This window comes from Megascapheus bottae, chromosome 10, assembly GCF_031878675.1.
Source record: "Megascapheus bottae isolate mThoBot1 chromosome 10, mThoBot2.hap1, whole genome shotgun sequence".
Lineage (NCBI taxonomy): Eukaryota > Metazoa > Chordata > Mammalia > Rodentia > Geomyidae > Megascapheus > Megascapheus bottae.
Window position 1 is genome coordinate 8,222,096 of NC_143518.1, and position 27,840 is coordinate 8,249,935.

A 27,840-nucleotide genomic window follows, 5' to 3' on the forward strand; every position below is an offset into this window, starting at 1 on the left:
CGCCGCGGCGCGGCAAGATGCTGGATGGGTCCCTGCTGGCGCGCTGGCTGGCCGCGGCCTTCGGGTTGACGCTGCTGCTCGCTGCGCTGCGCCCTTCAGCTGCCTACTTCGGGTAGGTGCCCTCGGCGGGCGGGCACGGGCGGTGGGACCGGCCCGGGGTGGGGGCGCGGGCGTCCGGAGTTCCCCGGGCAGCAGCGCCCGCCAGTTGCTCGGTCGGCGCTCGGCGGGGTCGCGGGGTTGCCTGGCGCTGTTTGTGTGGGGCGCGCGCGGCGCTCGGTCCGCGGGTCGGTGTCCCCGCTACGCGCGGAGGGCAGGGGGACCTGCATGTCCGACGGGCTCGCGGGGGGCTGCGGTTCTTCGTGACCTCTGAGACGTCGTTGTCGTCGCCCCTGCCGCAGGCCGTCGTGTTTCTGCCAAAAAAAAAAAAAAAAAGGACTGGAGTTTCCCGGGCCCCTGCCCACCCAACCCCCTTGCTCTTTGGAGAAGTTAATTTAACAACAACAACAAAAAATAAGTACAAAATCCAGATGTTCCTTCCATTGAGACCCAAAGGGGCGGGGAGTTAGAGGGGGCTCCGAGTTAGAGAAAAACATTTCGTGGTGGTTTTGTTTTGCGCTTTGCTTGTGGCGCCCGGTGGGGGCCCCGGGCCCTGGCCCTTGGGAGCGCGTCTGGGAGAACTGACCAGGGCAGTGCCTGCGCTGCCCTGCGGGGTGGCTCTCTCCGCCAGCAGTTTTCGGTATTGTCAGGGCGTCTCTCGACGTCCTTTCCTTCTCTCCTTTTCCACTCACTCCCCATCCCCCCACGGAGATGCCCACACCCTAGCGACCTTTAAGAGGGACCCTCACCATGCTTTGAGCACTCTTGAGATCCAGGGTGGCACCGAGCACGGTAGTCCCCAGCTTTATATGCCTTCCTTCCTTCCCTCCCGGGAGCCGCCTCCAGGATCTCTGGCCGGCCCCTTGGGTCCCAGCCCCAGTCCAGGGTGCCCTGGGCCGCTCCCTGTCACCTGTTCCCTTGCCCCTGGCCCAGGCGTCCAGCGCTCAGCGGCCTGGCCGGCAGAGGGCTCCGTTGGCCCAGGAATCTGGCACCAGCCAGGGCAGGGAGAGGCTGGCTGGACGGAGGAGCCCTGCAGGTGTATCCTGTTCTCAAAGAAAATAAAATATTTTCATGGGAAACTTTCCCTTTGTGTTTTTCTTTCTCCTTTCTTTTCTGTTCATTCTCTTGGGTTGCCTTCCAAGGTCAGTTTCGTGTCTCCATTCCTGGGGGACCCCCACTTTGGCCCTTTCTTGGCTCTGACTATGTGTTGGGCCGCAGGGCCTGGGGCTGGCACACCCCTGCATGCCATCTGTGCAGCCCTGAGCCTCACCCGTGCGCAGGAGGGAGGGCCAGAGGATGGCCGTCTGGCTACAGGTCCACCGTGAGTCACAGCCTCCTCATCAGCCAGCTGTGCCTTCCTCTCACCCATCCCAACTAAGAGGCTCTGCTCATCAGGCTTCTGTCACACCCAGGCTTGTCTAGGTGGCTGCTTTGCTCCACCTTGGATTTGGTCCCCAAACTCAGATTCTAGGGGAAATGAAGGGCTGTCTCAGTGCTTTGTATCTGAGAAAGTCTTGGAGCTTAGTATTTTAGATTGTGTGTGTATGTGTGTGTGTGTGTGTGTGTGTGTGTGTGTGTGTGTGTGTGTGTGCATGCTTCCATACCCTGGCCTGTTGGTTCTGTTGCTAGTAATCAGGGTTTCAGTGCTGCTGTGGTCCCCCTGTGAGCTCCCCTAGCCCCCCAGTACACCTCCAAGAAGTCAAGGGCCAGCTCCCTGTTAGTGCAACTCTCCTTGTCACTGCTTGTGAGGCATGGCACCCTAGGGACTGTCACCTCTGCAGGGAGCACTGCACAAGGCAGCAAGATTCAGAATGGGCACTTTCTGAATCGGGCTGAGATACGAAAGCTTGGAGGGCGGAATAGGTGATTTTGTCACCCTGGAGTTGATTCCTGGGTATGATGGAAGGTGGGGTGGAGGAGGAAACACACCCCTGGGTTTTTCTGTGTCTAGAAGTTCTGCTCTTGGCTTAGCCAAGAGAGGACATAAGCCCTCAAATCCAGAAAGGGCAGTCGGGGCCAGAGTTGGAGGTGGAGACTGGGCAAGGAGTCTGCTGTTCCTATGGGGTATGCTGGGACAGCCCTCCCCAGCCCAAATGGAGAGGGAACTAGGAGAAGGAGCTGGAATCTAGGGCTCTCCTCTCCCTTCCCCCTCTCCAAAGCTCTGCCTGGCACGGAGGCTCCCAGGCAGGAACGCGGCTCCAGTTACAGCCCAAGAACCCAGAGAGGAGAGGCTGGCCCCGGGGAGGGTCACGTGGCAGCAGAAGCCCTCCCTGCCCCCTCCCTGAGCTGCAACCCAACCCTGCCCGTTTTGGCCGCCCTTCCCTTCTAGAGGCCTCTGGCCACCCTGCCACTGGACCCCTCCAGGCTGGCTGCCAGCCATGGGGAAGGGGCTCCTCTCTATTCTTCCCTTGGCCCAGCTCTGCATCCTGGTTTGATCGGCAGGTGGCATTCCCATCTGGTTCTCCCCAGGCTGCCTGTGTTCCTGGTGCCTGGCTGGCAGACCTGATAGGAGCATGAAGGGGCTAGCTGGAGGTCACATGAGGGCTAGGGGGATACAGACCCAGGCCCTCCCCTGCCAAGCATGGGCTTCAGACTGGCTTCTTCATCTCTTACCCCTCCCTTGGAGTCTGAAGGTGAGAGGATGGAGCTGAAGAGGGTGGAGCAGCAAAAGTCTGGAACAAGTGTCTGGGTTATTTTGCCACTGGGTCATTTTGGCATTTAGAAGGGAGGCTTTAGACCCAGCTGAGAGTTGAGGGACTGCTCTTGGTGGGACCTGGGCACCTTGCCACCCTTTTCTCAGGAATCCTCGGCAGAAGTGAGCCAGACCTAGCAGAGCTCCTTGGGAAAGCTGGGGCTTCCAACTTTTCAACTTAAAATAAATAAATAAATTAAATAAATATATAAAAGACCAGGAAGGCATGTTGTAAACTCTGAGATGGTTGTTTTTCATTTTTCTGTTTTGGCCATGTGCATTCACATCATTCAGAAAATGCTTGCAGGTTACTCAACCAGATCTGAATAGCAAGCTCTGGGTACTTTGGACCACTGTGGGTTGTTTGGGACTTGATCATACTCCCACCTACAGAGGCCCTCTTTTTGTTCCTGCATACAATTTAACGTTCTGTGAAATTCCCTCAACCCAGTGGTTTTTGGTGTATTCACAGACTGTACAGCCATCACCACTATCTAATTCCAGAATATTTTCCTCAGCCCAGAAACCTCATACCCACTAAGCATTCACTCCCCATTCCCCTTCCTCCAGCCCCTGGCAACCACTAATCTTTCTGTCTCTGTGGACTTTCCTACTCTGGACATTTCATATAAATGGAATCATATACTATGTGGCCTTTTGTGTCTGGCTTCTTTCACTTAGAGTCATATTTTTGAGCTTTATCCATGCTGTACTACGAAGCAGTGTTTCACTCCATTTTACGATTGGATTGAACTCAATTGGATGAGTATACTAGAAGTTTAAAAAAAGTTCAATTGATAGGCTGTTTCTACTGTTTGTTTGTTTGTTTTCTCTTCAAACGTTGCTATGAACATTTTGGTGAATAAGTCCCCTCCACCCCCGGTATGAATATATACTTTCAGTTCATTGGGTGTGCATACCCATGGAAATGGAATTGCTAGGTCATTCCATGTTTAACCTTTTGAGGGGCTCACAAACTCTTTTTTCCCAAGTAGCCATACCATTTTATATTTCCACCAAAAATGTGCAGTGTTCTAGTTTCTCTTTATTGTCACTAGCACTTTCTAGTTTTAATTCTATTAATCCTAGTGGGGATGAAGTAGTATCTCATTGTGGTTTGACTTACACTTACCTGATGATTGATGATGTTGAGCATCATTTTGTGGGTTTTTTTGGTCATTTTTATATATTTATTTTTAGTTGTGGAGTTTGAACTCTGGGCCTGGGAGCTGCCCCTGAGCTCTTCAGCTCAAGGGTAGCTGTCTACCACTTTGATTCACAGCCCCACTTCTGGTTATCTGGTGGTTAATTGGAGATAAGAGTCCCACCTGCTGGGCTGGCTTTGAACCATGATCCTCAGATCTCAGACTCCTGAGTAGCAAGGATTACAGGCATGAGCCTGGCCATTTGTATATCTTTAGAGAAGCATATATTCAGTTTCTTTGCCATATTTTTAGTTCTATTCTTTTTTGTTATTGAATTGCAAGGACACTTTAAATAGTCTAGATCTGTCCCTGGATAGAGAACTTTATGTTTTATTCTGTGTACAGATATACTCTTATTTCTAAACACACAGAGGTGACATCCTCAGGTGGCTGTCACGTGCCAGGCTTCTGACATGTGTGCGTGTGTATGTGTGTGGGGGGGGAGGTTCTTGTCTATGAGAGCCTTTGTGGGCGCTCAGACTGCTTAGGTTAACAGGGTAGGGGCTAGCCTATCCCTTGACCCTGTGTGTAATCCTGGGGCCTGGTGGTTGATCTATGTGGCCATGTCTGACAAGAATAATTAGCTTGTCCTTGCTGGGATCAGAGAAGACTAGAAAGAGTAGGTGGAGTATAGTGGACCACTAGGCTGTATAGAACATGTTCTGGGGATAGTCCAGGCTGGAAAAGGGTTTAGCTGGGGGTCAGGATCCTTCCTGAGTTGAGTGGACCAGAGTTGAGGAATCACAGACTGAACTTTTAGGCCTAAGTTAATTGTGACTGGTATAGTTGTGAGCAGCTGTTCTCCATGGAAACCCCCAGCTCCAGAAACCCCGGGCAGGCTATGGGTCATGGTACTTGGAGGATTAGTGAACAGGGCCTATGGTGGGGTTCATCTAAGGCAGAAGAGGTGGCAGTCAGGCTTCTTGCAATTGGCCTTATAGGTGAGACACAGGCAGTAGGTATGGGAAGACTAGAGATGGGCCAGAGGAGGAGGGCTTGCTGGCTTTGGAGGGATGCAGGTGGGCCAGCATGCTTTCATGACGCCCAGGAAAACACTGGTGATCAGCAGAGTGACTGTGGCACCTGACCTCTCATTGTATGGGGCCATGTATGCAGATGTGAGAGGCAGATGGGGAGAACTAGTCTCCCCTCTCCGCTCTATACCAGAAGCATCTTCAGCAGAGCCTGAGCATGTCTCTGCACCCCCTGACATGACAGGGGGAAGGACTCTGCCCTAGCTCCCCACACAGACCAAGACCAGACTCCTGGGCTGGAGTTCATAAGCTCCCTTGGGCTCCCTGGAGGGGATGGGGTGTACTGTCCAGCAGCTATATGGTGGGATTTGAGGTGAGGCGGAAGCAGCCACCACCTGGCCCCCCTCAGCTGTGTGAGCAGATGTCCTATCCACAGCCGGCGGCTGTCTGGACGGGGAGACAGCTGGCCTAATCTCATTTCTGTCCTCATCACACGCTCTGCCTCTTGCTGCTGTGGCTTGGGTGCCCACACTGGGCAGAGCCCGGTGGATGCTATGCAGCATTTAGGTGGCCCAAGGTCAGGGAGCAGGGAGACTACCGCTTGTGTCTGTCCTCCATTGCTAGGTCCCAGGATTTTACCACCATAAATGAGGCATGTGGGTAATTTTTACTCTAGGAAAGAATACACAAGTACAGATTTTTCCTGAGGAGGCCCGAACCCCGGGGAGAGTGATGAGTTGATAAGGGAAGGGTGGAGGGGCACCGAAAGGCCCCTCCTTGCTGGCTGAGGAAAAATGACACCTGTTGACAGTCCTCCGGCACTCGCCCTCTTAATCTCAGCCTGCCAGGCACCTGGCTGCCTTTGTGTATTGTGCTGGTATGTGTGTATGTGGGGGGGTGCCCTGTGGTGCCCAGCAGGCTGCTGCAGGGTTAGGAGGAGGCATGGTTGTCTGAGGGCAGTAGTGTGGCTCCTGGCATGAGCTCTCTGGTGACTGGGCAAAGCCAGGCCCTTCAAAACACACGAGATGGGTTACTTGGGGGTGTCTTCCTGGCTAGGAATCAAAAAATGGTGTCAGAGTAAAGTGGACCATGCTACCTGTCCAGGCCTTACTTACAGGCTCTACCTGGGTTGCTGCCTCTTCTGGGAAGCCTTATGACAATTGTCCAAGTCAATGTGTCCCAACTAGTACAACCTTGGAGAAGAAGAGAGTCTCCTATTGTGTCTTCTCTAAGCTCTGTACTGTGTACCCCCTGCTGAAGGCTCCACCAGCTTAAAACCTGTGGGAGTCTTCTGCCAGTTTGTAGGGGGTCCATGATACTCATTCATCTCACAGACTAGTGTGACCCACCGCTCTGTCTGTGTCCATACCCACTGGGAGTGAGTATTATCCCACCCCGATTCCTGCACTGCTAGACTGCCTACCTTCGCATGCGTGGACTGGACCAGAAGTACTACATCCATAACCACTGAGGGAGGGGCCTGGCTGTATGCATGTCTGTGTATGAGAAGGGTGGAATGCACACATGGCCCTATGTGAAGGATAGCCTGCCAGCCCAGCGGCAGGTGTCCATACCTGCCAATCTGGGTGGCACCAAGTTACCCCTGCTCCATGACTCACAGGCCTGGCCCCTCTTGGCGAGGTCCCTGTTGGCCTGGGCATACACATAGGAGGAAACCCGGCCTCCCAGCTGGCAGCTCAGCACCTTGGGCTCAGCAGCCGGACGAGGCGATGGAAAAGGCAAGCCGCAAGCTGCGTTTGTTTTTCTTTGCGATACCTGAGGTCGGAGCGGCCAGGGGAAGTGGGTTGGAGGTCTAGCCCAGGACAAGATGCTGCCAGCAGCTCTTGGAGCCTGAGGATGTAGGACTAGCTCTGTTCTGGCAGATGGGAATGTGGAGCAAAAACTCCCCTGGTCACAATCTCCTGGTCGTAGACTTGCTGTGGCACCTGGGGAAGGGATCCTACTCCGGGTTGCTGCATGGGACCATGCTTGTGGCTACTGAGGGTCTCACAGCTCTGTTTGACCGTCCTACCTGCTGTCGACCCTCTGTGAACCCTGGGGCCTAGGTGGCTGGGCACAGAGGCAGCTCCTTTAGCAAGAATCTGCTCCCACCTTCCTCGTTGGGTCCAATGACTCTTTTGGGGCTCAGAGGCTGCTGTGGGGACAAATGAGTTCATATCTGTGGTAGATAGGGATATTTCTCTTTTTAGGCAGTGCCTTGGTTCTTGAGGTAGTGGCTGCCTATGGTTTGTCTTCCTCTGTCCAGCTGATCCCCAGGACCCACTGTCCCCCAGGACAGTGAATGAGCAGTGAGCAAGGGAGCGAGGGGGACTGAATTGTACTCTCCCAAGTCCCCCTGGCCCCTGTGATCAGTGCCTTCTTCTGTGGCATGTGGCCCTAGCTTCATCCTGGGCATGTCTGCTCACTGGGATGGTGTTTCAGCCCTCAGAGACACAGGGATGTGCTCAGGTTGAAAGGTGGACTTGAGCAGGGTAGAATTTCAGACCATGGGGAGGACAGAGGGTTAATCTCAGCTCTAGTCTCTCAGTGCTGGAATTTGTTTTGATTTTGTTTCACACAGAAATTAAACGCTGTCTGGAGGGGCTGAGGTTTCCTCTGCAGGGCACTGCGGCTTCTGGAACTGCACCCTTGGCTCCCTCCACCCTGGCCCAGCGAGAGCTAGTTCCCGAGCAGGGTGGCTGAGGGTGACAAGACCTACTGGAGGGAGGAAGGGCTGTGGGAGGCAGCTCTCGGGGCCTGGCATTCCTCCATTGGGGTTGCTGGTCCCTGCCTGCCCTGTGAATAGAAGGAGCTCATGGCTCAGGTGACAGGGCACACTGCCAGTTTGGGTAGGGTGGCCCTGGAGTGAGCCAACCTGGATTGTTGGGGCCTTGTGACTCTCTAGCCCTTGCCTGAGGGAAAGAATCACCTTACTAGAGCTCAGAGGAGGTTCCTTGGTCACCAGGCAGCCACAGAGTGGCGCCTAAGGTCTGGCCCTAGGAACCAGGAATGATCCCCAGGCCTTATCCTGACCATAGAGCTGTCAGTTCCTCTCTATAAGTCAGTCTAAGGCTGGGGCTTTTAGGCACCTGTCTGTCAGCACAGGCTTCATTGAGGCCAATGCTGACCCCACTGGTCAGCTTTCAGGGAGGTGGTTCTATAATCTTTCCCTGTGCTACTTCCCAGAGCTAGAGACCAGAGCCATCAGTCGGACTTTGCAGAATGGAACCGCTTTACAATGCCACCTGTGCAGCACCCCTGACTCTGTGTGGCTAGAATTTTCTTCCTTCCTTCTAGTTGGTCTCACATCTTCTGACACAGCTGCATCTTGACAGGAAATGGATGGGAGCTAGTGTGGGGAGTCCCGGGGTGCTGAAGGGTATGGGAATCCTTTGGGTCACACCTGACTCTTCAAGAAAACAACCTTGAGGCAGCACCAGTCATGGGCTGGGTAGGAGCCACTTTTACAGTAGAGGAACTGGTCCTATTCTGGCTTTCCTTCATGGGCTGCAAGGACCTAGCCATATAATAAGCCTCTGAACTTCAGTATTCATCCTGTGTGTATACATAGTAACACCCTACCAGGTTGTTCAAGATGAAGATATATGAAGACATTTCATGTACAGGCACCCTGTTTACAGTAAGAAGGTCCTCCAACTCAGTGAGTCTTCTTGCTGGAGCTAAAACTGAACTTACACATGCACATGTATTTGTGTACTTGCAAGTGTATATTTGAAGATGTGCACCCGTCTGTATGTGTACATCCATGAGTGTCTGTATATGTCTCTCTGCATCTTTATGATGGGTTATTTGGCTATGTATGCATGTATTTTGTGCATTTGTAAATTATGTTGGCCATGTGAGCACACAAGTGCAAGTGTGTATGTCTGAATCTCAGTGTGTTGGTTTGCACATGTGTTCATAGGTATACACGTGCTCATAGGTATGTACGTGTTTGGACACACCCACACCAGCATAGATGGACAGGCATGTATGTGTATCTGTGTGTACATATATGAGTATGGATATATGTATTTAACTTTAAAACTGATGAACAACTAACAAGATGAAATAATAAAAATAGATGCTGAATGAGAAACTGTGAGTGTGATTTAGAATCTCAAACATGAGGAAATGGAGGGGACGTGAAAGTCTGTGCAGACAGGAATATTCAGAGACCTCCCCACTCCAGCTCCCAAGCCCACGGTCTCAGGAGCCACTGGGGAAAGACAGGGCCTTGGAGAAGGTTCTGGCCACACATAGGCATTAACCTTGGTCCAGCTTAATGGCCCGAGGTACTTGTATATCCCAGCACCCTGCTTCACCTTAGTATTAGAGTCTCTGTGTCAGAGGACTGGTGTGTCTACAGAAGCTCACCAGTTCACATAAAGATTCTTTCTGAAATGAGTGTTGTCCTCCTGGATCTTCTGTGACATGTCACCCCAAATGGGCTGCCTTTAAGAAGTGTGACTGCTCTTTCCCAAGTCTGAAATCTATGTGACAGCTAGCTGCCTGCTTCCTTTTCCTGCCCAGTCCTGAAAGCCTTGCTACCAGGCTGTGGCTGTGTCTCTACAGCCCATTATTTTGGGGCTTCTATTCTGTCCCTCTATATTTTTCCCTTTGTCTTAGTGAGATGCCCTTGCTGCCTTAACCCTGTTCAGGATGGCTCTGCCTTAAGTTGCTTTACTTTCATTATACTTGCAAATACCCTCATTCAAATAAGAGTCCTTCATGAGATTCTGGGCAATCATATATTTTGTTTCCCACTATGTATCTTTTGTCCCATTAAAGTGTTTCATCCTCTGTTTTAAATTATTTCTGTCAACAGTTTCTCAAATACAGAAACTAACACATGGTCAGGCAGGGATAACTAGGCATGCGTGGAAATATGGCTGGAGACCCACAGAGACGCACCACACTCGTGGGATTGAAAGAAGCCTGATTTTAAAAAAGAAAGAAGAATTCAAAGAGGGAAGAATGACAACAGAAGCAGATATGTTTGGAATATCTGTAAAGGAGAAACCACAAAAACTGACCCAGCAAGTTTGGAAACACCAAACAGAACTAGGGAGAGAATGTCAGTAATAGGCATTCATAGAAAAGTAGATTGGAAACAGCTGAAGGGAATTAGCAAACTGGAAGACGGGTCAGAAGAAATTATGCAGAGTACAGTGTGGAGAGGTGGACGGATGGAAACATCTAGCCCAGGGAAAGTCCTAGAAGTCTCTGGGGAGAGAGCTGAACAGGGCTGAATAAAGCTATGAAGAAGACTCAGCTCTCAAGGTCTTCCTCAGCAAAGAGTAGAAATAAATTTGTATAGGAATCTAACACATTAGAAGGACAAAACGCCGAGGTCAGCATCATAAGAGCAACCAGAGAGCAGAGTCCATGGGAAGCCAGGGATAACACTCACCAAGGGAGGGAAAGACTCCGTGAGGTCCTCAGATGCAGGAGGGAACAGAATACCAAGGAAAGGCCTTGTACGGTGCAGATAAGACAGTGCTGACTGGAGAAGCATTGTCTTTCTGAGCCCCAGGATGGACCTCTAAACATAACTGTATAACTCAGGAAGGGCTGTCACCAGATGACACAGACAAGAGAGGTACAGACTAATATCATACATAGTAAATGTCAGTTTCTTACCATAGTAATGTGGGGAGTTGAAGTTGTGTGTGTGTGTGTGTGTGTGTGTGTGTGTGTGTGTGTGTGTGTGAGAGAGAGAGAGAGAGAGAGACAGAGAGACAGAGAGAGAGACAGACAGACAGAGAGACAGACAGACAGACAGAGAGACAGAGAGAGACAGAGAGACAGAGAGTCAGTCCTGTTAGACTGCAAATGAACAGAAAGAAAAGGAAAGCCCACAGGTCTGGTGTGGAACAGTAAACCCAGACCTAGATGTAGAGGGCCCACAGTGCTCATGGATAAGGCTGGGTTGCTTGGGGTATCGGTTAGGTGTATTCTATAAGAAGTGTTCCAGATGAGATGTCCATCAGGATATCAGAGTGTGGACATAGAAACAAGGTAAAATGAGACACTAAAGTAGATAGCTGAACAGTGACTCAGGTGCAGTATGGCAATCCGAGGTTAGAAATAAGGCTTAAATGCATTTTTTTTTTGCCAGTCTTGTGGCTTGAACTCAACCTGGGCACTGTCTTTTCTCAAGGCTAGTATTCTACCACTTGAGCCACAGCACCAATTCTGGCCTTTTTCTATGTATGTGGTACCGAGGAACCGAGGTCTTAATGTATGCTAGGCAAGCACTCTACCAGTAGGCCCAACTCCCATCCCTTAAATGCGTATTTTTAAAGGAGGTGTGAGGCCTGAACACATTGAGGAAACATCTAACCTGGAGGCTGGCTTAAGAGGTAGATCACCAGCCCAGTGAGTTAAAGCTCTGAGTTCAAACCCCAGGACTATAAAAAAAAAAAAAAGAATCCTTCAGGAGAAGCAAGTAGAAGCACTTCTAGTCAGATGCAAAGGAAATGAAGGACAACAAGAGAAATGGTGAGGACAACACAGACCTGAAAGCCAGTGGCAGAGGAGCTGGCAGCTTACCGGAAGATGGTCAGGAAATGTCCGAGTAATTCACTGATGAGAGGACTTGTGGCAATTGTTGCCTAAGGCTTAAAGGAAGTGATGCACTACTTTGGCTAATAACGCTGGCAGTTTCTCAAAGGTTTAAACATAACAGTTCCCGTTGACCCATCAGTTCCACTCCCAGGTGTACCTGAGAGGAATTGATATATCCTCATAAAATTGTGCACACAAGTACATAACTGCAGAGAGTAGAAAGCATCTTTGAGTGCATCCACTAGTGAATGGATGAGCAAAGTGTGGCCCACCTTACCAGGTGTGTTTACCTTAGAAAGGATGGAAATTTAGACTTTAGTTCCAAGGTGGATGAACCTGGAGGACACTGTGCTGAGGGAAATTGGGACAACTGATGTGCAGCTCCACTCATGATGTACCCAGCACAGGCCAATCCACCAAGACAGAAGGCAGGTCACTGGTCATGGGAGCTCTGAGCGGCATGAGGTTTGCCATAAAAGGTTGTGTTTTCATTTTGAGGCAATGAAAAAGTGATAGATATATGTATCCGTGAATACATGAAAAGTCTTTGAATACGCCAACTTTATGGTCTGTAACTCAACAAAATAATTGAGAAGAGAGGAAATTTTAGGTTGGCACAGACATTGTCCCACCAAGAAAAGCTCAGCTCTAGATTGTTTCCGTTGGGTTTTTCCAAGCTGTGAAGAAGACATGACTCTTACCTGATGCCAACTCTTCAGACAGAACATTTATAAGGCAGCCAAGGTCAGTAGAAGGAACACAAGAAAGCTAAAAACATACAAGTGACAGGGTATTCTTAGAGATGCCAGTGATAGGAAGGGACAGAGCTGGCCTGATCAAGTTGAAGTCTTCAATGTCAGAGATGTCATTGACAATATCAATTCCCACCAATGAGTGTGAAAGATTCTTAGCACATAGAGCCATGGAGAACTACTTTAACCTGATCCTGATGTCTAGTTTGCCTGCTTGATGCTATGATATTAGTCCTCTAGCCGGGGACTGAATGGTGGGTGAGGAGGTTGAGCTCAAGCATAACCAATGCTGAGATCTTATGCTAATGACTCTTGTTGCTCTGGAGAGACAAGATAAATATTTTAAGGCTTGCAAGGGGGAAATGTGAAAACAAAGGAAGTCTGCAGTCTTCTGGATCTCAGCCTCTTGACTAGCTAGGATTCTAAACATGAACCACTGGTACGCGACTTAACTGAACTTTTGTATCTTTTGACCATGATCTCTGTAACCCCTCATAATCACCATCTTCTCTTTACTTCAGAGTTCAACTTTTTCAGTCTTCCAACTAGGAGTGGGATCATGTGGTACTTGTCTTTCTGTATATGGCTTGTGATATTAAATGCAACATCTTAATGGCCAGTCCCATTCAGGTTGTCACAAATGACAGGATTTCCTCTTTTTGAAGGTTGTAGGGCGTTCCACAGTGATTATGCACTAATGTCTATCTGCTTATCAGTTGGTGGATATTTAGATTGCACATGGCTATTGTGACTAGTGCCACAGTGAACGTGGGAGTGCTGTTATGTCTTCAACATTCTGATTGAATTCCTCTGAATACCCTCCCAGTACTGAGATCATTTTGGGGCAATGGCCCTCTTTTACAAGGGGTTTTCTTCTATTCTGTGCTGTGTTGATTGTGCCCTTTGCCTTGCAGAAGCTTTTTAGCTTGACATATCCCATGTTCTGTTTTTGCTTATATTACCTATGCATTTGTGATTATATATATATAAAGAAATCATTATATATATAAAAAGAAATCATAATATATAAATATATAAAGAAATAGATATTGGGAAGCATCACTGCCATGCTTGCTTCTAGTAGTTTCACAGCTTCAGGATTTACAGTTAAGTTTTCAGTCCATTTTGAGATGATTTGTATCTGTGCTATGAGGTAAAGGGCCCCTTCGAATGGGCTTCTAAGGTAGAAATAGGCATGTGGAAAGATGAGTGGCCTGGCCATGGAATCAAGTCACACAGTTTGGTTAGTCAAGGGTGGCAGGGAATGAATGAATGAAAAGTCTCAGTCCTGGGAAGAGCTCCCTTCTACCTGGGGGACTGGTGCCCAGCTTGGCGGCTCTGCAGAACTGTGGAACTGGCTCAGTCTGTGCTGTCTCAGGCCAGACGCCCACCAGGGGCCAGGGTGGCAGCTGCATTGAGCCTGGCAGCAGGTGCACTGTGTGAGGCAGGCAGCTGGTCCTGTGGGTGGGGCCTGTGCCATGTGGTGCCAGGCTGCTGGTTCACTATCTGAAGTACAAAGCCACAGGTTGTCGGGGCGGGGGGAGGGATGACAGGCTGTGTGGGTAGATACTGACTACCCCAGGCCAGTGTGCAAGGCCAAGGCAGGTGAGAGAATGGGTGGGTGGCCTGTGCTACTTGCTGACTTTGGATAACCCCTGCCCCTGGTTGCCTGTTGTGGTCTACAACAGGCTCATGGGGTGGGCATGTCATCAGTCGGTTAGGGCTGCTGCCTGCCTCCCTTTCTATGAAATAGTTGGATCCAAAATCTAAGCAACTTCCCCTTACTTCCCCTGTGTTCTGAGGTGCAAACCTTGGGTGCCCTTGAACTTAGCACAAGATGATATCCAGATAAACCCATCATATCAATAAGGAGTGTACTGGACACTCCCCTGTAGCTGACCTTACACATGCTCCGAGCTCTCACATAATTTACAGTTAGGCCAAACCATCCTCACAGACTGTTTTAAAGAGTATTGAATAGTTGCTTAGGTGACCTCCTCATCAAAACACTGGCAACAGTGCCTATCAGTTCCCTCAGGACTGCAGGGCTGGTGTGGAGCCCCAGTGCCATGCCCCATTCAAGGGAAGGCAGTACTGCATGGTGTCAGCCCAGGAAAAGGTAAAAACTAAACTCTGGAATAGTTTCTACTGTATTCACATCAGAGCAAACGAGAACCATCTCCACATCTGTACTTCTGTTTGTCTTGGAGCAGGGTCTCACTTCGTAGCCCAGGCTGACCCTGAACTTGTTATGCAGCCCAAGCAAACATCTCCCTTGAATTTGTGATTGTTCTGCCTTGCCTCCTGCATGCTGGGACTGCAGGTGTGAACCGCCACACCTGGCTATGGCTGGAATTTCTAGAGACAAGTGGCAGTCTTAGTCTGCTCAGACTACTGTGGTGAATCACAGGAACGTTTTACTCACAAATGCCGAGGCTGGAAACCCCAGGTCAGTGTGTACCAGATTCTAAGACTGGAGATGGCTGTGCTCTGGCTCACATGGAGGTGGTTGAGGTCTGCATGAGACAGAGGCTCTCATCCCGTTCTTCAGGCTCCTCTGAAAGGCCCACTTCCTAATGCTTCACCTTGGGAGATTGAATTCTAATACAGGAATTCAGACCATATTGGTTGGGTGGATTTACAAATGTTATAGCTGTCAATCTAGAAATACAGCCATGGCCGGTTCTGACTTTCTCTGTCTTCAACAATGATCTCATCAAGTATTTTGCCTTGCACTTAACTGGTGGATAAGTGGTACTGGAGGACCATTAAACTCAAGGCCGTGTGCTTGCCAGACAGGCACTCTACTACTTGAACACTCTCCCAGACCTTTCTGCTTTCATTATTTATTATATAGGGTCTCATATTTTTTTTTTTGGAACCAGGGTGGGTCTTCCTACCTTTACCTCCCTGTACAGCTGTGCACATCATGCCCAACTTGTTAGTTGAGATGGAGTCTTACAAACCTTTTGGCCTGGCTAGCTTTGAATGGCAGCTCTCCCAGTCTCCTCCTCTAAGGGCTATAACAAGCATGTGCCACCTTGACTGGGCTTCTTCATGGGTGTTTCCTGCAGTGACATTGAATATACTTTAAGTTCTTAGACGCAGTTATATCCCCTTCCTTTGATGTGTGTGCTTATATCCTTTGTTTTTTTTTAACGGATACATAACAGTAGTACATATTAATGGGGAACTATGAAATGTTTTTAGTGTACATATATATTATGCAATGCTGATACTGGTCTCAAAGTTTTGTCAGTGCTTCATAGTAAAATTGTTGAGAATCATCCTAGCTTTTTGAGATACACAATACATTATTGTTAGCTGTAAACTGTATACCAGAATTTTTTATTCCTTCTTACTCCTGTCTACTTGATCCTTTAAAAAAATGACTTCTCAGAGCTGAGAATGTGGCTTAGTGGTGCAGTGCTTGCCTAGCCTTTATGGAGCCCTGGGTTGGATTCCTCAGTACCACATAAGTAGAAAAAGCCAAAAGTGGTACTGTGGCTCAAGTGGTAAAGTGCTAGCCTTGAGCAAAAGAAGTTCAGGGACAGTGCCCAGGCCCTGAGTTCAAGACCCAGGACTGTCAAACAACAACAACAACAAAATGAATTCCTATGGTTATTTGTTTAGCCTGTAAACAAATGACTTTGCCCACATGCTTGAAGTTGGTTCTTGGTCTGGGATTTAATTTGTAAATAGTTTCTTCAATGATGTCATCTGTCCATTCACCCTTTTAACTGTAGGCTTTTGTTTTCCCTCTTGGCTAGTAAAAACTAGGACTTCTTAATGGTGTGTTAATTTTCTATAATGTCTGGCTACAGTTGTAGAGAAAGCAGCCATCCCATTCTAAAATGATCTTAGGAGCCTCATCCACTCCCCTTCCCTCCCCCACTCTTATTTTCTTCTTTCTCCGCCTATCTCCTATGCCTTTCTTTGTGCCCACAACCTCAGTTGTACTTGGCAAATGATCCCTGGTCCCCTCTCAAGGGCCTTGGCCATGTGGTGCTGTCTTAGATCTGGGGGTGTCGGGGAGAATCCAGGCCAGGGCACGTGGAGGTGGAGGTGGAAGGCTAGCCTTTGTCTTCTGAGCACAGTGGCATTCCCTTGGGAAACAGAAGTCTCCGAACTGTAAACTGCCCTTGAGTTTGGGGAGTAGCAGTACCGCCTTGCTTTCTGTTGTGCTTGGCAGCCTTTAGGTTCTGCTCCCCAGCTCCCTCCTGTACCTTGCTCTTGATGGGCAGTCGGTCTGTAGTCTCTGAGGGCCTTTGAGACTTGGAGACTGCTGTGGTAAGCTTAGTCACTGCACAAGGCCTGGATGTCCACAAAGTCATCCTTGAGTTTCCTGGAGGGAACTTTTGCTCAGCTCCTGAAACTCCCTGCCTGAGCTTCTGAGATGAAGGCCTTGTCCTTGGTGGGGCACAAGCCTTCTGGCTTTACCTAACCATCCTCCTAACCCAAGAGGCCTCTCTAATCTTAAGAGCTGTCATCCATGGCCCTGAAACTCTCCTCTGTACTCCTCCCCAAGTTTCTGTCCTCTTGCCTCTGCATCCCTGAGGCCCTGCCCACTCACCTCTGCATATTTCCATGCAGACCCCATGCTCATGCAGCAGATGGCTTTGGAGCCCCCCTGCATGGAGCTCAGCTAAAGCTGTACTCCACATTATTCACAGAGGAGATTAGGGCCAGAAAGATTATTTCCGATGGTGCTCTTGGTGGGTCTCTCTGAGTCCTGCTCACATGCTGGTGCCTTTCTGTCTTCAGGGCTCAAGGCCTAGGAATATTTGCTCAAGGTGGGCATGCCTAGGGCCCGGGTATTCAGTCCCTCTGTCTGGGGTTACTATAGCACAGCTTGCAGAACTCAGGTTGTCTGTCATGGGATGGAGCCAAGATATGGGGAATGACCAGAAGGCTGTACCCACAGGTAGGAGCCCAGGGCAGGCATTGATGCTGGTGTCTGTGTCAGAGGGAGTGGGGATATAAGAGGAGCACCTGAGGGGCCAGCCTGGAATGGGAGTGTTCCTCAGTCCAGGAAAGGGGTGTGTTTGATAATTCCTGATGGGAATGTCTAGGAGTCTGCAGTAAGAAACTAAAAGGCTAAGGAGTGGGGAGATGGGGGTCAGGTATGCCTGAGACTGGGAGAAGGTACAGAAGATGAGACTTTGGATCTGTAACTAGAGCTCTTTGGGCCTGATATTAAGAGTTGGGAGATATGGGAGGTTGTCTGGGGCCTATCTTTCCCCTTGTCCCCTGCACACTTCCCACGGGCACAGGTTGCAGGAGGGTGGAAAGGGGAGGGGAGCCCCTCTTCTGAGAATCATAGCACCAGCTGGTAACAGCAATGAGTGCCGAGCCTGGAGATCTCTGGCCCTTTCTCCCCTCAGAGAGCCTTAGGTTGTGCTGTGCTCTTGGTGGGGAGCTGCATTGGGACATAGCCTTGATTCACCTGGACTGGTGTCAGCTGGGCTCCCTGAAACTATCAGGGACAGATTAGGAGCAAAGACAGTCATGTGGAGGACATGCTCAGGGCAGTGATGTGAGGGCCAAAGGAGTCAGGAGACATCTAGGAGCAAGGGCGGCAGTGTGTGGCTGGGCCAGTGAGGGTCCTTGTGCCATGCCTGAGTTCCCTGAGCCACCACCCTCTCTGGTTCCTCCCTGTATGGGGGCTCTTGTGTCCCCTGGGAGGCTCTGAGCTGGCCCCTCCCCCTCAACTGCCTTTGCTGGCAGTCCATCCTCTGGGGCCAGGGCTCACTCTTGTCTCTCTCCAGACTGACTGGCAGTGAGCCCCTGACCATCCTCCCGCTGACCTTGGAGCCAGAAGCAGCTGCCCAGGCACACTATAAGGCCTGCGACCGGCTGAAGCTGGAGCGCAAGCAGCGTCGCATGTGCCGCCGGGATCCAGGTGTGGCCGAGACACTGGTGGAGGCTGTGAGCATGAGTGCACTTGAGTGCCAGTACCAGTTCCGCTTTGAGCGCTGGAACTGCACTCTGGAGGGCCGTTACCGCGCTAGCCTGCTCAAGCGAGGTGAGTGCCACTGGGCCAGGCCTGCCAGGACAGGCTTGGGTACATCCCTAATGCATGTCTCTCTGGGCTGGATTGCTGTGAACCGGGAGCGCACCTGCTCAGGAAGGGCAGAGAGGATGCGGTTCCTGGCCTCCCACTCTGGCCACACCCTCTTCCTGACTGTACCTCTCTATTCCAGCAGCCTGTTTTTTGGTGTGTGTGTGTGGGGGGTGGACATGGGGGTTGAACTTGGCCTGGGCGCTATCCCTGAGATCTTCAGCTCAAGGCTACCACCCTACCCTTGAGCCAAGCTCCACTTCCCGTTTTCTAGAGGTTAATTGGAGATAAGAGTCTCAGGTCCTTTTGTGCCCAGCCTGGCTTTGAACCTTGATCCTAAGATCTCGGCCTCCTGAGTCGCTAGGATTACAGGCATGAGACACTACCTGGCTCCAGCAGCCTTTGACAGGGCACCAACTCTTTCTCCTGTCACTTGCCAGGTGTTCAAGAGCCCAGCAAACTCTGTCCACTTGGAAGTGTAAGGTCTTATGGGAACTTCTGAACAGACTAGTTAAAAATTGGAGATATTGAGCTGGACACCGTGGCTCATGCTTGTAATCCTAGCAACTCAGGAGACTGAGATCTGAGGATCGCAATTCAAAGCCAACCTGGGCACTAAAAAATCCAAGAGACTCTTATCTCCAATTAACCACCAGAAAACTGGAAGGGCACTATGTGCTCAAAGTGATAGAGCAGTAGCCTTGAGTGGAAAAAGCTCAGGGCAAGCCCCCAGACCCAGAGGTCCTAACTCCACAACCAACCAAAAACAAACAAACAAACAAAAAAACAGAAGTAGAAATGAAACCCAATTGATATAGTGATAGCTTTAAAGTTCACTAATGGCCCCCAAGCCCCAAGTTCAAGCCCCGGGACTAGCACACACACACATATACACACGAAAGCCACACAAGAGTGCAAGCCCTGAATTCAAATCCCAGTAGTAGCCACCCACCCCTCCACACAAATTGGATGTAGTTCAGTGGTGGAGTGCTTACCAGCTGGGCGGGGGGAGGGATCAGGTGCTAGGAGTCTTGAGGTCAAAGGGAGAGTTTGCCAAGGGCCTCGTGATTAAGAACAGTGTGCCAGTAGGTTGGAGATCTGGATAGCATCTCTCAGCACCAGGCCATAATTGGCAGCCGTAGTGGGTTCTGTGGCTGTCCCTTTCCAATCAGTCCTATACTGCAGACACAGTCCACACCTTCTACCTTCTGGGTACTGGATAGACTGCATAGATGAGCAACCCACACTCTGCCCCCACACTAGAAATGACACAGAAAGCTGTCATTCCCAAACACAGCTGTGCTTTGGCTGCAGCAGGCAGAGGGCATGCAGTGCGCTGCAGCATTGTCAGGCTGTCTGGCCCATGGGCCTTGCTGACTTGTCCTTTTCCCTCAACCTCAGGCTTCAAGGAGACTGCCTTTCTCTATGCCATTTCTTCCGCTGGCCTGACACACGCGCTCGCCAAAGCTTGTAGTGCAGGACGCATGGAACGCTGCACCTGCGATGAGGCCCCCGACCTAGAGAACAGGGAAGCCTGGCAGTGGGGTGGCTGTGGAGACAACCTCAAATACAGCAGCAAGTTCGTCAAAGAGTTCTTGGGCCGACGGTCAAGCAAGGATCTGCGAGCCCGGGTGGACTTTCACAACAACCTCGTGGGTGTGAAGGCAAGCTGGGCCTGGTGGCAGGACTCGAGTGGGTGGGTGGGATGCAGGTTGGGTAGGCGGGGCTGGGCAAAGACTGGGCGAGGCAGGAAGTATATGGATGGAACTGGGCATAGGTAGGAGAGTATGTAAATGAAAGAGTCCTGGAGGAAATAGGCTACCATACAGTGCTAGCCAGGGTCCTCTGCCATTCTTCCTGGAAATGAGCCATGGAAAGACTATCTGGGCTGATATGCTTCTGTCCCTGGTTATGCAAGCCCCTGGAGGGTCTTCTCAATGAGATAGTTTAATGCGAAGCTTGGTGGTCTGTACTCCAGGATACCAGTTTGCCTTCTTGTCACAGAAGACCCATTGAGGGTGGCCACTAGTAAGGCAGGAAGGAGATCCTGGTGGAATGGGGTGTGTGTGTGTGTAGAACCTGTCAGTCTCAGTCAGGTCTGCCTAGTCTTATCTCTGTGGCTCTGCCTGTTGTCAAGACTCTGTTCGGAAGACAGATTCCCAACTCAAGAAATTAAGGATCAAGGCTGGGAGTTTGGCCTAGTTGGTAGAGTGCTTGCCTAGCATGCACGAAGACCCGGATTCAATTCCTCAGTATCACATACATAGAAAAAAAGCCAGAAGTGGTGCTGTGGCTCAAGTGGTAGAGCTCTAACTAAGGACAGTGCTTAGGCCCTGAGTTCAAGCCCCAGAACTGGCCAAAAAAAAAGGAAGGAAGGAGAAAGAAAGAGACAGAAAGAAAGAAAGGAAGAAAGAAAGAAAGAAAGAAAGATAGACAAGGGTCAAGGACTTCCTTGGCTCTCCTGTAGGCACTTTTGCAGTTCGGAGCCCTGGATGAACCTGGCTTTTCAGCCACGAAGCTCCCAGATCCGTGTGGCTGGGAAGGAGTATTCGTTTCCCTAACCCTGGCCCCCAGCATCTCCTATCCCATCCCTGAATAATGCAAACCACTAACACTGGCTCAAGACTCAGAATGGGTTACAGGAGGCCCAGAACCAGTGCCTCTGTCCAGAGCAGAGAGCATTTCCTCCCCCCACCTTGCCTGGGCTATGGATCCCCAGTCTGGGAATGATAGGCACGTAATTACAGCCAGTCCTGCCCTGAGCTCCTCTTTATTGAGAAGTCAGAGTTGTGAATCCCCCACTTATTAAAGATTGGATTTCCCCTTTTCTGACCAGTCCCCTTGCTATCTCCCTCTGCCTTCCTAGGCAAGGGCTGGCAGGCAGAGTGAGCCAGCAAGGGCAGATTAAATCCCTAAGGCCAGGCAGTTCTTTTCTTTCCAGCTTGACTCCTCCCTCCCTAACTTGCCCTTTTGTGAGGTATTAATGAAAAGTCAGAATGTAAGAGTGCTCCAATGGCCTGCTGGGCCTGAGGCAGCCACATTTTAATTAAATTTGTCCGAGGTTTCTCTGTAAAACATCTTTAATAAGTGGGACTCTTCAGTTGCAGGCAGGAAGGTGGGGAGGGTGGCTACATTTCTTAATCCCACTCCAGCTGGGCCCTCCTGGGAGCTAGCTAGGGAGCTTAGCAGCTGGCTCCTGGCCCACCTGGAAAGGGGCCTTCTGACATGCTTCAGCCCCACATCCCTCCAAGGATTTGAAGCAGTGCCTGCACAGACCCCAGGAGTGGGAGGTCAGACAGGAGATCCCTTAGGACAGCTGACCTGTGTTAGCAGATGGGGCTCAAGTCTTGGGAAGGGAAGGATTTAGATTCCCTGACAATTTGCCATACCTGCAATTTTTGGTGCTCAGGCATGCCTGCTCCTACCTGTGGGGGCAAGGAGTGCATGGCATGCTCATGGCCCTGAAAGTTCTTCGAGGAGTAGCACTTTTAAATTCTTCTCCCTAGAAGTTACTCTGTCTGAGAGGTGTGAGTCTCTGCCCTTCTGCAGAGTGTCTGGATCCACTTCACTAGCATCTTAACCCAGTCTGGCTTGGGCTGTGCCTATACTGTTAATACTTAGGGAGGGAGGTGGTCCATCAAGAAGCCAACCAGTGCTTGAGGTCACATTTGTCTTTGCCTGTCCAGTGTGCTGAGACCAGACATGGGAGACTCTGGTGGGACTGGGCCCCGCCTTGGCTACACAGGTGCAGAGAATCTCCCTGGAGGCCTGGTCTTTGGGAAGGAGCCAGGACCTGAGGCTTCATGTGTGTTAGACATTGATGACTTGGTCTGGGTCTGACTGAGTCTGGGTAGGGTACTGTGGGGTCTGGCACTGGGTGGGTGGTAGTTCCAGCCTTTGCAGGGGCATCTTCACAGCAGGTATGCAGGGTCACATGGCACATTCCTCATGCCCTCTGCTTCCTCCTACAGGTGATCAAGGCTGGAGTGGAGACCACCTGCAAGTGTCATGGCGTGTCTGGCTCATGCACAGTGCGGACCTGCTGGCGGCAGCTAGCGCCCTTCCATGAAGTGGGCAAGCATCTGAAACATAAGTATGAGACTGCGCTCAAGGTGGGCAGCACCACCAATGAAGCCACTGGTGAGGCAGGTGCCATCTCTCCACCCCGGGGTCGAGCCTCAGGGGCAGGCAGTAATGACCCACTGCCCCGTACACCAGAGCTGGTGCACCTGGACGACTCCCCCAGCTTCTGCTTGGCAGGCCGATTCTCCCCAGGTACCGCTGGCCGCAGGTGCCACCGAGAGAAGAACTGTGAGAGTATTTGCTGTGGCCGAGGCCACAACACACAGAGCCGGGTGGTGACGAGGCCCTGCCAGTGCCAGGTACGCTGGTGCTGCTACGTGGAGTGCAGGCAATGCACACAGCGAGAAGAGGTCTACACCTGCAAGGGCTGAACCCCCAGAACCTGCCAGCTCTGCTACATGGGATGTAGGCATTGCGCACAGCATGTGGAGAGGGAGGGGTCTATACTTGCAAGGGCCAAGCCCCTAAATCCTGCCGGCTCTGCAACGGGACAAGAGGTGTGGTCATTACATACAGAGCGAGGGGTCTACACCTGCAAGACCTGAGCCCCCAGACTCTACAGGACCCTCCATAAGAGGTGTAGGCATTGCACACAGCGTGAGGGGTCTACAATCTTCAAGGGCTGACACCCCCTCTTCTTCTGTGGGTCTGGCCAGCCCCCTGAATGGGATATAGGCATTGCACGCAGTACAAAGGGTCTACACTTATGAGGGCTGAGCCCCAGAGGTCCAACCATCCCTGCTTTATGGGATGGAGGTGTTGTACACAGTACAAGGGATCTATACCTACAAGGGCTGAAGGCTACCCTAACACACTGGGATCTAGGCATGCGACAATTAGTTGGTTGAGTTGGCTATGTCCCGTCTCCCAGGCCCAGAGGTGGGTAAAAACGACTCGCCAGTGTCACAGTGTGTCCAGCTCATGCCAGTCTATGACTGGCACCTGTCTGGCCTCCCCAACCACTCTGCTTATGTCCTGGAACTGAGCTTCCTTTCCTGACCCGAGAGTATTGCAGTAATTCTTTCTAAGTTGTCTCAGTCCCTGAAGTGAGGCCCTTGTCAGGGCCTCAATCTGTTGATTGCTCCTCCCTGCCTCGGGCTCCTTCTGAGGCTCGGAGGGATAGTGCACCTTCATAACCATGGCTGCCCATGGGGAGTGGGCCGGCCCAGCACCCCTGCACCAGCACTGTCTTCAGAGAGCCAAACCACTAGGAGAGTGCAACCCGCTGTGTCTCCAGGACCCAGCCACCTAGATTCCTAGGCTTGGAAGGCACTGCCTCTCTCATATGAGCACTTCTCTTTGGAGTGAGTAACAATGACTTTTAAATTATTATTATTTAATATAGTAATTATTATGTCCTCCGCCCCTGCTACCTCCCAGGCCGCAGCCGTTCCCTCTGACTTGCCCCAGGCTGAGCAGAGCTGGCCAGGGAGATGCCTCTTTTTACCCTTCCACACTCCTTGCTTCCCTGCTTGCTCTTTGAAACCACTAGACCAAGGCGATGTTGGGAAAGAAATGAAGCAAGCAAGCCTAGCCACAGCCCTAAGACTTCTGGAAGCTCTCTTCTCTACCAAACCCACTCTGCACTTCATGGATAGATGGCCGGGTGTCAGGGCCGTTGGACGCACGTACTCTTGGGCTGGGCGTGGGTATGGTGACAGGCTAGGCCAGCCCCTTGAAGGCCCTTCTCCTGAGGGGGCCACACAAGGACTGGGCAGACACGAGTGCTGTCTTTCTAGCTGTGCAACTGTCTTTCCAGGGGAAGGGTGGCCTACACTGACCTGGTTTGGTGTGAGTGTGTGTCCACGTGTGTGCATGTGTGAGTGCAAGTGTGAGTGTGTGCACGCTGTGCATGCTGTGCCGGCATGGTCAGCATCCAGCTGGGCCATGCCCCTTCTCAGAGCACCATCTGATGGCTCTTTGGCTCCCTGAGACTCTGGACCTGGACTCGTTCTGATGGATGCCCTGGTGGTGTGGGCTGGGGTGGGGTAGGCAGCAGGCAGGCATGGATGTAGGAACTACTGACCAAGGAGCAGGTCCCCCAGAGCTCCAGGGGTCCAGGAAGCTGAAGGGGGACTGTTTTAATAGAAAATGTATTTATGTGGATGTGGATCCCTGCTCCCTCTTGGATAGTGTAAATAGCAAAGTTTATTCTCCTGTGGTTCAGATGACAACCCAATTAGTATCCCATCCCCAGAAGCCAGTGCAGGTGGCAGTGTGTGACAGCACAAGCAAGGCCGGGCTGGAAGGTGGTGAGTGGGCTGATAGGTGAGGAGATGCTCCCCACTCATGCTCCATGGATACCTGCACCCATTGGGGTGCTGCATATGGCAAACCTGGCCCCGGGCTCCTCACAAGATGAGCTTAGTCACTGTTGGATCTGGGGAAGGGCGTTGGGTCAAAGGAAGGATTTTTTTTAAAAAAATCAAATAGTAACACTTATCTCTATGTCCTGAATATTCAGAAAAGTATTTTTTTAAACAAGGCAGACTGAAAATATCTGCTGGCTGGTTTGTTTCTATATAAATATATATTAGAATGTCTTGCTCAATGAAGAAGCAACTCCCACGTGCCGGAGCCTCTATTTAACATGCTTCTCTTCTGTGGGACGAAGTGGAGGGAAAGTGCACTGCACAGCCCGTGGAGGTCTCTCCCTCTCCTCAGTGTCTGTGCCGTGGGCCAGGCAGTCTGGCCTCCGCCTCCCCTCCAGCTGCCCTGGCGAATCTGGCCTCTGAGGCCTGATGCTGTCTGAGCAGAGGCAGATGAGATACAGGAGGGATGCCGTGTTTGTGTGGAGTCTTGTGTGAACCTATTGATTTCTCTACCTCATCTGTGTAGCAAGTAGGTGTGTACCTGAGTGACTGCGGAGAATGTATTTATTTAACAGCTTTGTATAACAACCCAAAACAAATGGAAACACTAAATAAATGTATTTTAAATTATAGTCAGCCTCTGTTTGCTGCCTTCACAAGGGTTCTGGGGGGCCTGGGAAGAGATGAGGGAAGAGGAGAATGTAAGGAGAAGGACCAGGAGAGAAAAAAGAGGAGGAGGACGAGGAGGAGGAGGAAGAAGAGGAGGTGGCAGGATGGGTAAGGATTAGAGGAACCGGAGGACCAGAAGAGGAGGGAAGGTGGAAAAGAGACAGAGAAGCTAAGGAGACTGGAGTGGGAGTGGAGAGATTAGGGCAGAGGAGGAGGGACAGGAGGATGATGACAGAGGTAGGGAAAGGTTGGGGGGGGGAGGACCAGGGAGAAGGGGAAATAGAAAAAAGGAAGAGGGGTGGAGTGGAATAGCAGCACCTGAGGAGGAAGGAAAGTTTTGGATGAAGGAGAAAGACTGGGGAAATAAGATACAGGAAGACCTGAGGCAAAGGAAAGGGCTCTGGGTAGAGGATTAATTGCTAATTCCTGAGAGACTAGTACTCTCAGCCTCTGGTTGCTCCAGGCCCCTGGTTTCTCTACACATCCTGTGTCCAGGCTAGGTGGGACTTAAGGTACTTAGAAGATTTCTTATCTGTCCTATGTCCTTCAGAACAATTCCCCAATCCCACCTCTTCCTACAGTTCAAGGTAACTCTTCCCTTGTGCCCAGGGCCTTTCCACACCATGCCTATTCCCAGCTCTCTCAAGATGGTCCCCAGCCTTCAGGCCCTCATCTCTCATTCCCCTCCATGTTATTGAACTACCCTATGATGCCTTCTAACCAATGTGACCTATCCTGCTGGTTCCTCCCATGCCTCTAATGTCTCTTCTTTGCCTTCTGCTGACCTATGTTTGTTCTGTGCCCCACCACAGGGTCTAGCCCTCTAATAAGAGCCAGGAGGAGGGGCTTCCTACTGAGGAGTGTGGGGTTGTTTGCCTAATCGGGCTCCTTCTGTAGCCTCTGACCACTGCTACTTCAGCTGGATATTCAGGACTATCCACGGTTCTGCCACTGGTGGGCAGAATGTGGATAGTAGGAGTCATGAATGGAGCCATTCTTCCCAGATGAGGGCAGCCAAAGTAGCTGAAGCCAATGTAGATGCCTGAGCCAGTTGGAACAGCAGACCCAGCCACTGTGCACTGCCCAGCCTACTCTGCCTGGGCACATAGCTCCTCATTGAGGAGACCTCTCTGGACACTTGTTCTGTGTACATGATACATTGATGTGAGCACACACATACACATATGTATATATATATATGTGTATATATATATGTGTGTGTATATATATATATATATTTATATAGGTGTCTGTGTGGTTGGGGTGTATTCACAGGTGTGGATGTATATGTTCATAGGGGTGTGTCTGTGCATCTGTGTCTGTGCATGTATGTGACCTATGTGTGTGAAGCTTGTGTCTTACACCTGTGTACATGAGTGTGACACACTTGACTGTATGTGTACATGACATATTTGTGTGCATGTGCAGGTGGTGGGGGCAGGGTGCTGGCTGGAGTTCAACTGCTTCCTGCCTGCCCCTTTGTTTACACAGTGACCCAGCGATGGGGGTCAGTTCTTCCCTCTATCTGGTCTTCTCCGCTGACCAGTTCTCATTGTTTCCACCTTCACCCCCTGCAGGAGAGAAAGACCTATGTCATCTGCCAGATGGGTACTGGTGCTTTATCAGCTGTGAGTTGCTTCCCCACCTCCTTGGGTAAAGAAGAGGCTGCTAGGCAATTCCTAGAGGATGGCGTGTCCATCCTGGATTGCTGGCAGGGGCAATGAGAGTGGGCACAGCTGTCAGGCTCAATATGGCTTTGGCTGAATGGCTTCAGGGACCCTTCACAGGTGGGAACTCAAGCCCAGGACACACAGGTGGCCAGAGGCCAGCCCAGGCTGTTCCATGGAGTTGGGGCTGGCCAGGCATCTGGCTCCCCTCCTGTGGGGTAAGCGCAGAAGATGGCTGGGGGATTAGGTAAGAAAGCTCAGTTAGGTAATGTCTCAGAAAGGTCTGAGTGTGCAGAGTAGCAGGAAGGTATTGGGTTGGATCCTGCCTGGCCTTCAAGGCTGACTTCAGAGACTAGCATGAAGGTGGAGAGGAGGAGGGGCAGAGGGAAGAGAATGAGGGAGGAGGGGAGGAGAGAAAGGAAGGGACAGAGGGAAATTAGGAGGAAGGAAGAAGAAAAGGGGGAACAAGAGGAAAAGAGAGAGAAATGGGTACAGGGAAAGGAGGTGGAGGGAGTAAGAAAGAGGAAGAGGGAGGAGGGAGGAGTGGTAGAAGATGTAGGGAGAAGCAAAGGAGGAGAAAGAGGGACAGGTAAGGAAAGAGGAGGGAGGAGAGAAGGGAAAGGGAGGGGGAGAGGAGGAAGTGGACAGTGAGGCCCCCTCCCCCGCTTTCCACAGCACATGTTACAGCAGGTCCTTGGTTGCTCTGACTGTGTTGTTGTGGGATGCTAGGAGATCTCGGCACTGTCCTTAAGAGTCTGG

At 50.9% G+C, this 27,840-nt stretch overlaps 1 protein-coding gene across 1 annotated transcript; it reads left to right on the top strand.

Moving 5' to 3' along the window:
* Wnt9a (Wnt family member 9A) lies at positions 1–25,610 on the top strand. The gene is made up of 4 exons (XM_090340153.1): positions 1–112; positions 18,058–18,314; positions 19,752–20,014; positions 22,322–25,610. The coding sequence occupies exons 1-4, from the start codon at positions 18–20 to the stop codon at positions 22,802–22,804; spliced, it is 1,098 nt and encodes a 365-aa protein (XP_090196279.1). The 5' UTR covers positions 1–17; the 3' UTR covers positions 22,805–25,610.
* Positions 25,611–27,840: the final 2,230 nt, after the last annotated feature.

Bases quoted from the DNA above. Each gene is read 5' to 3' on its own strand.
- Wnt9a (XM_090340153.1), top strand. From the start codon at position 18: ATGCTGGATGGGTCCCTGCTGGCGCGCTGGCTGGCCGCGGCCTTCGGG. The intron at 18,315-19,751 runs GTGAGTGCCACT...CCTCAACCTCAG, and splicing joins CGCTAGCCTGCTCAAGCGAG to GCTTCAAGGAGACTGCCTTT. The intron at 20,015-22,321 runs GCAAGCTGGGCC...TTCCTCCTACAG, and splicing joins ACAACCTCGTGGGTGTGAAG to GTGATCAAGGCTGGAGTGGA.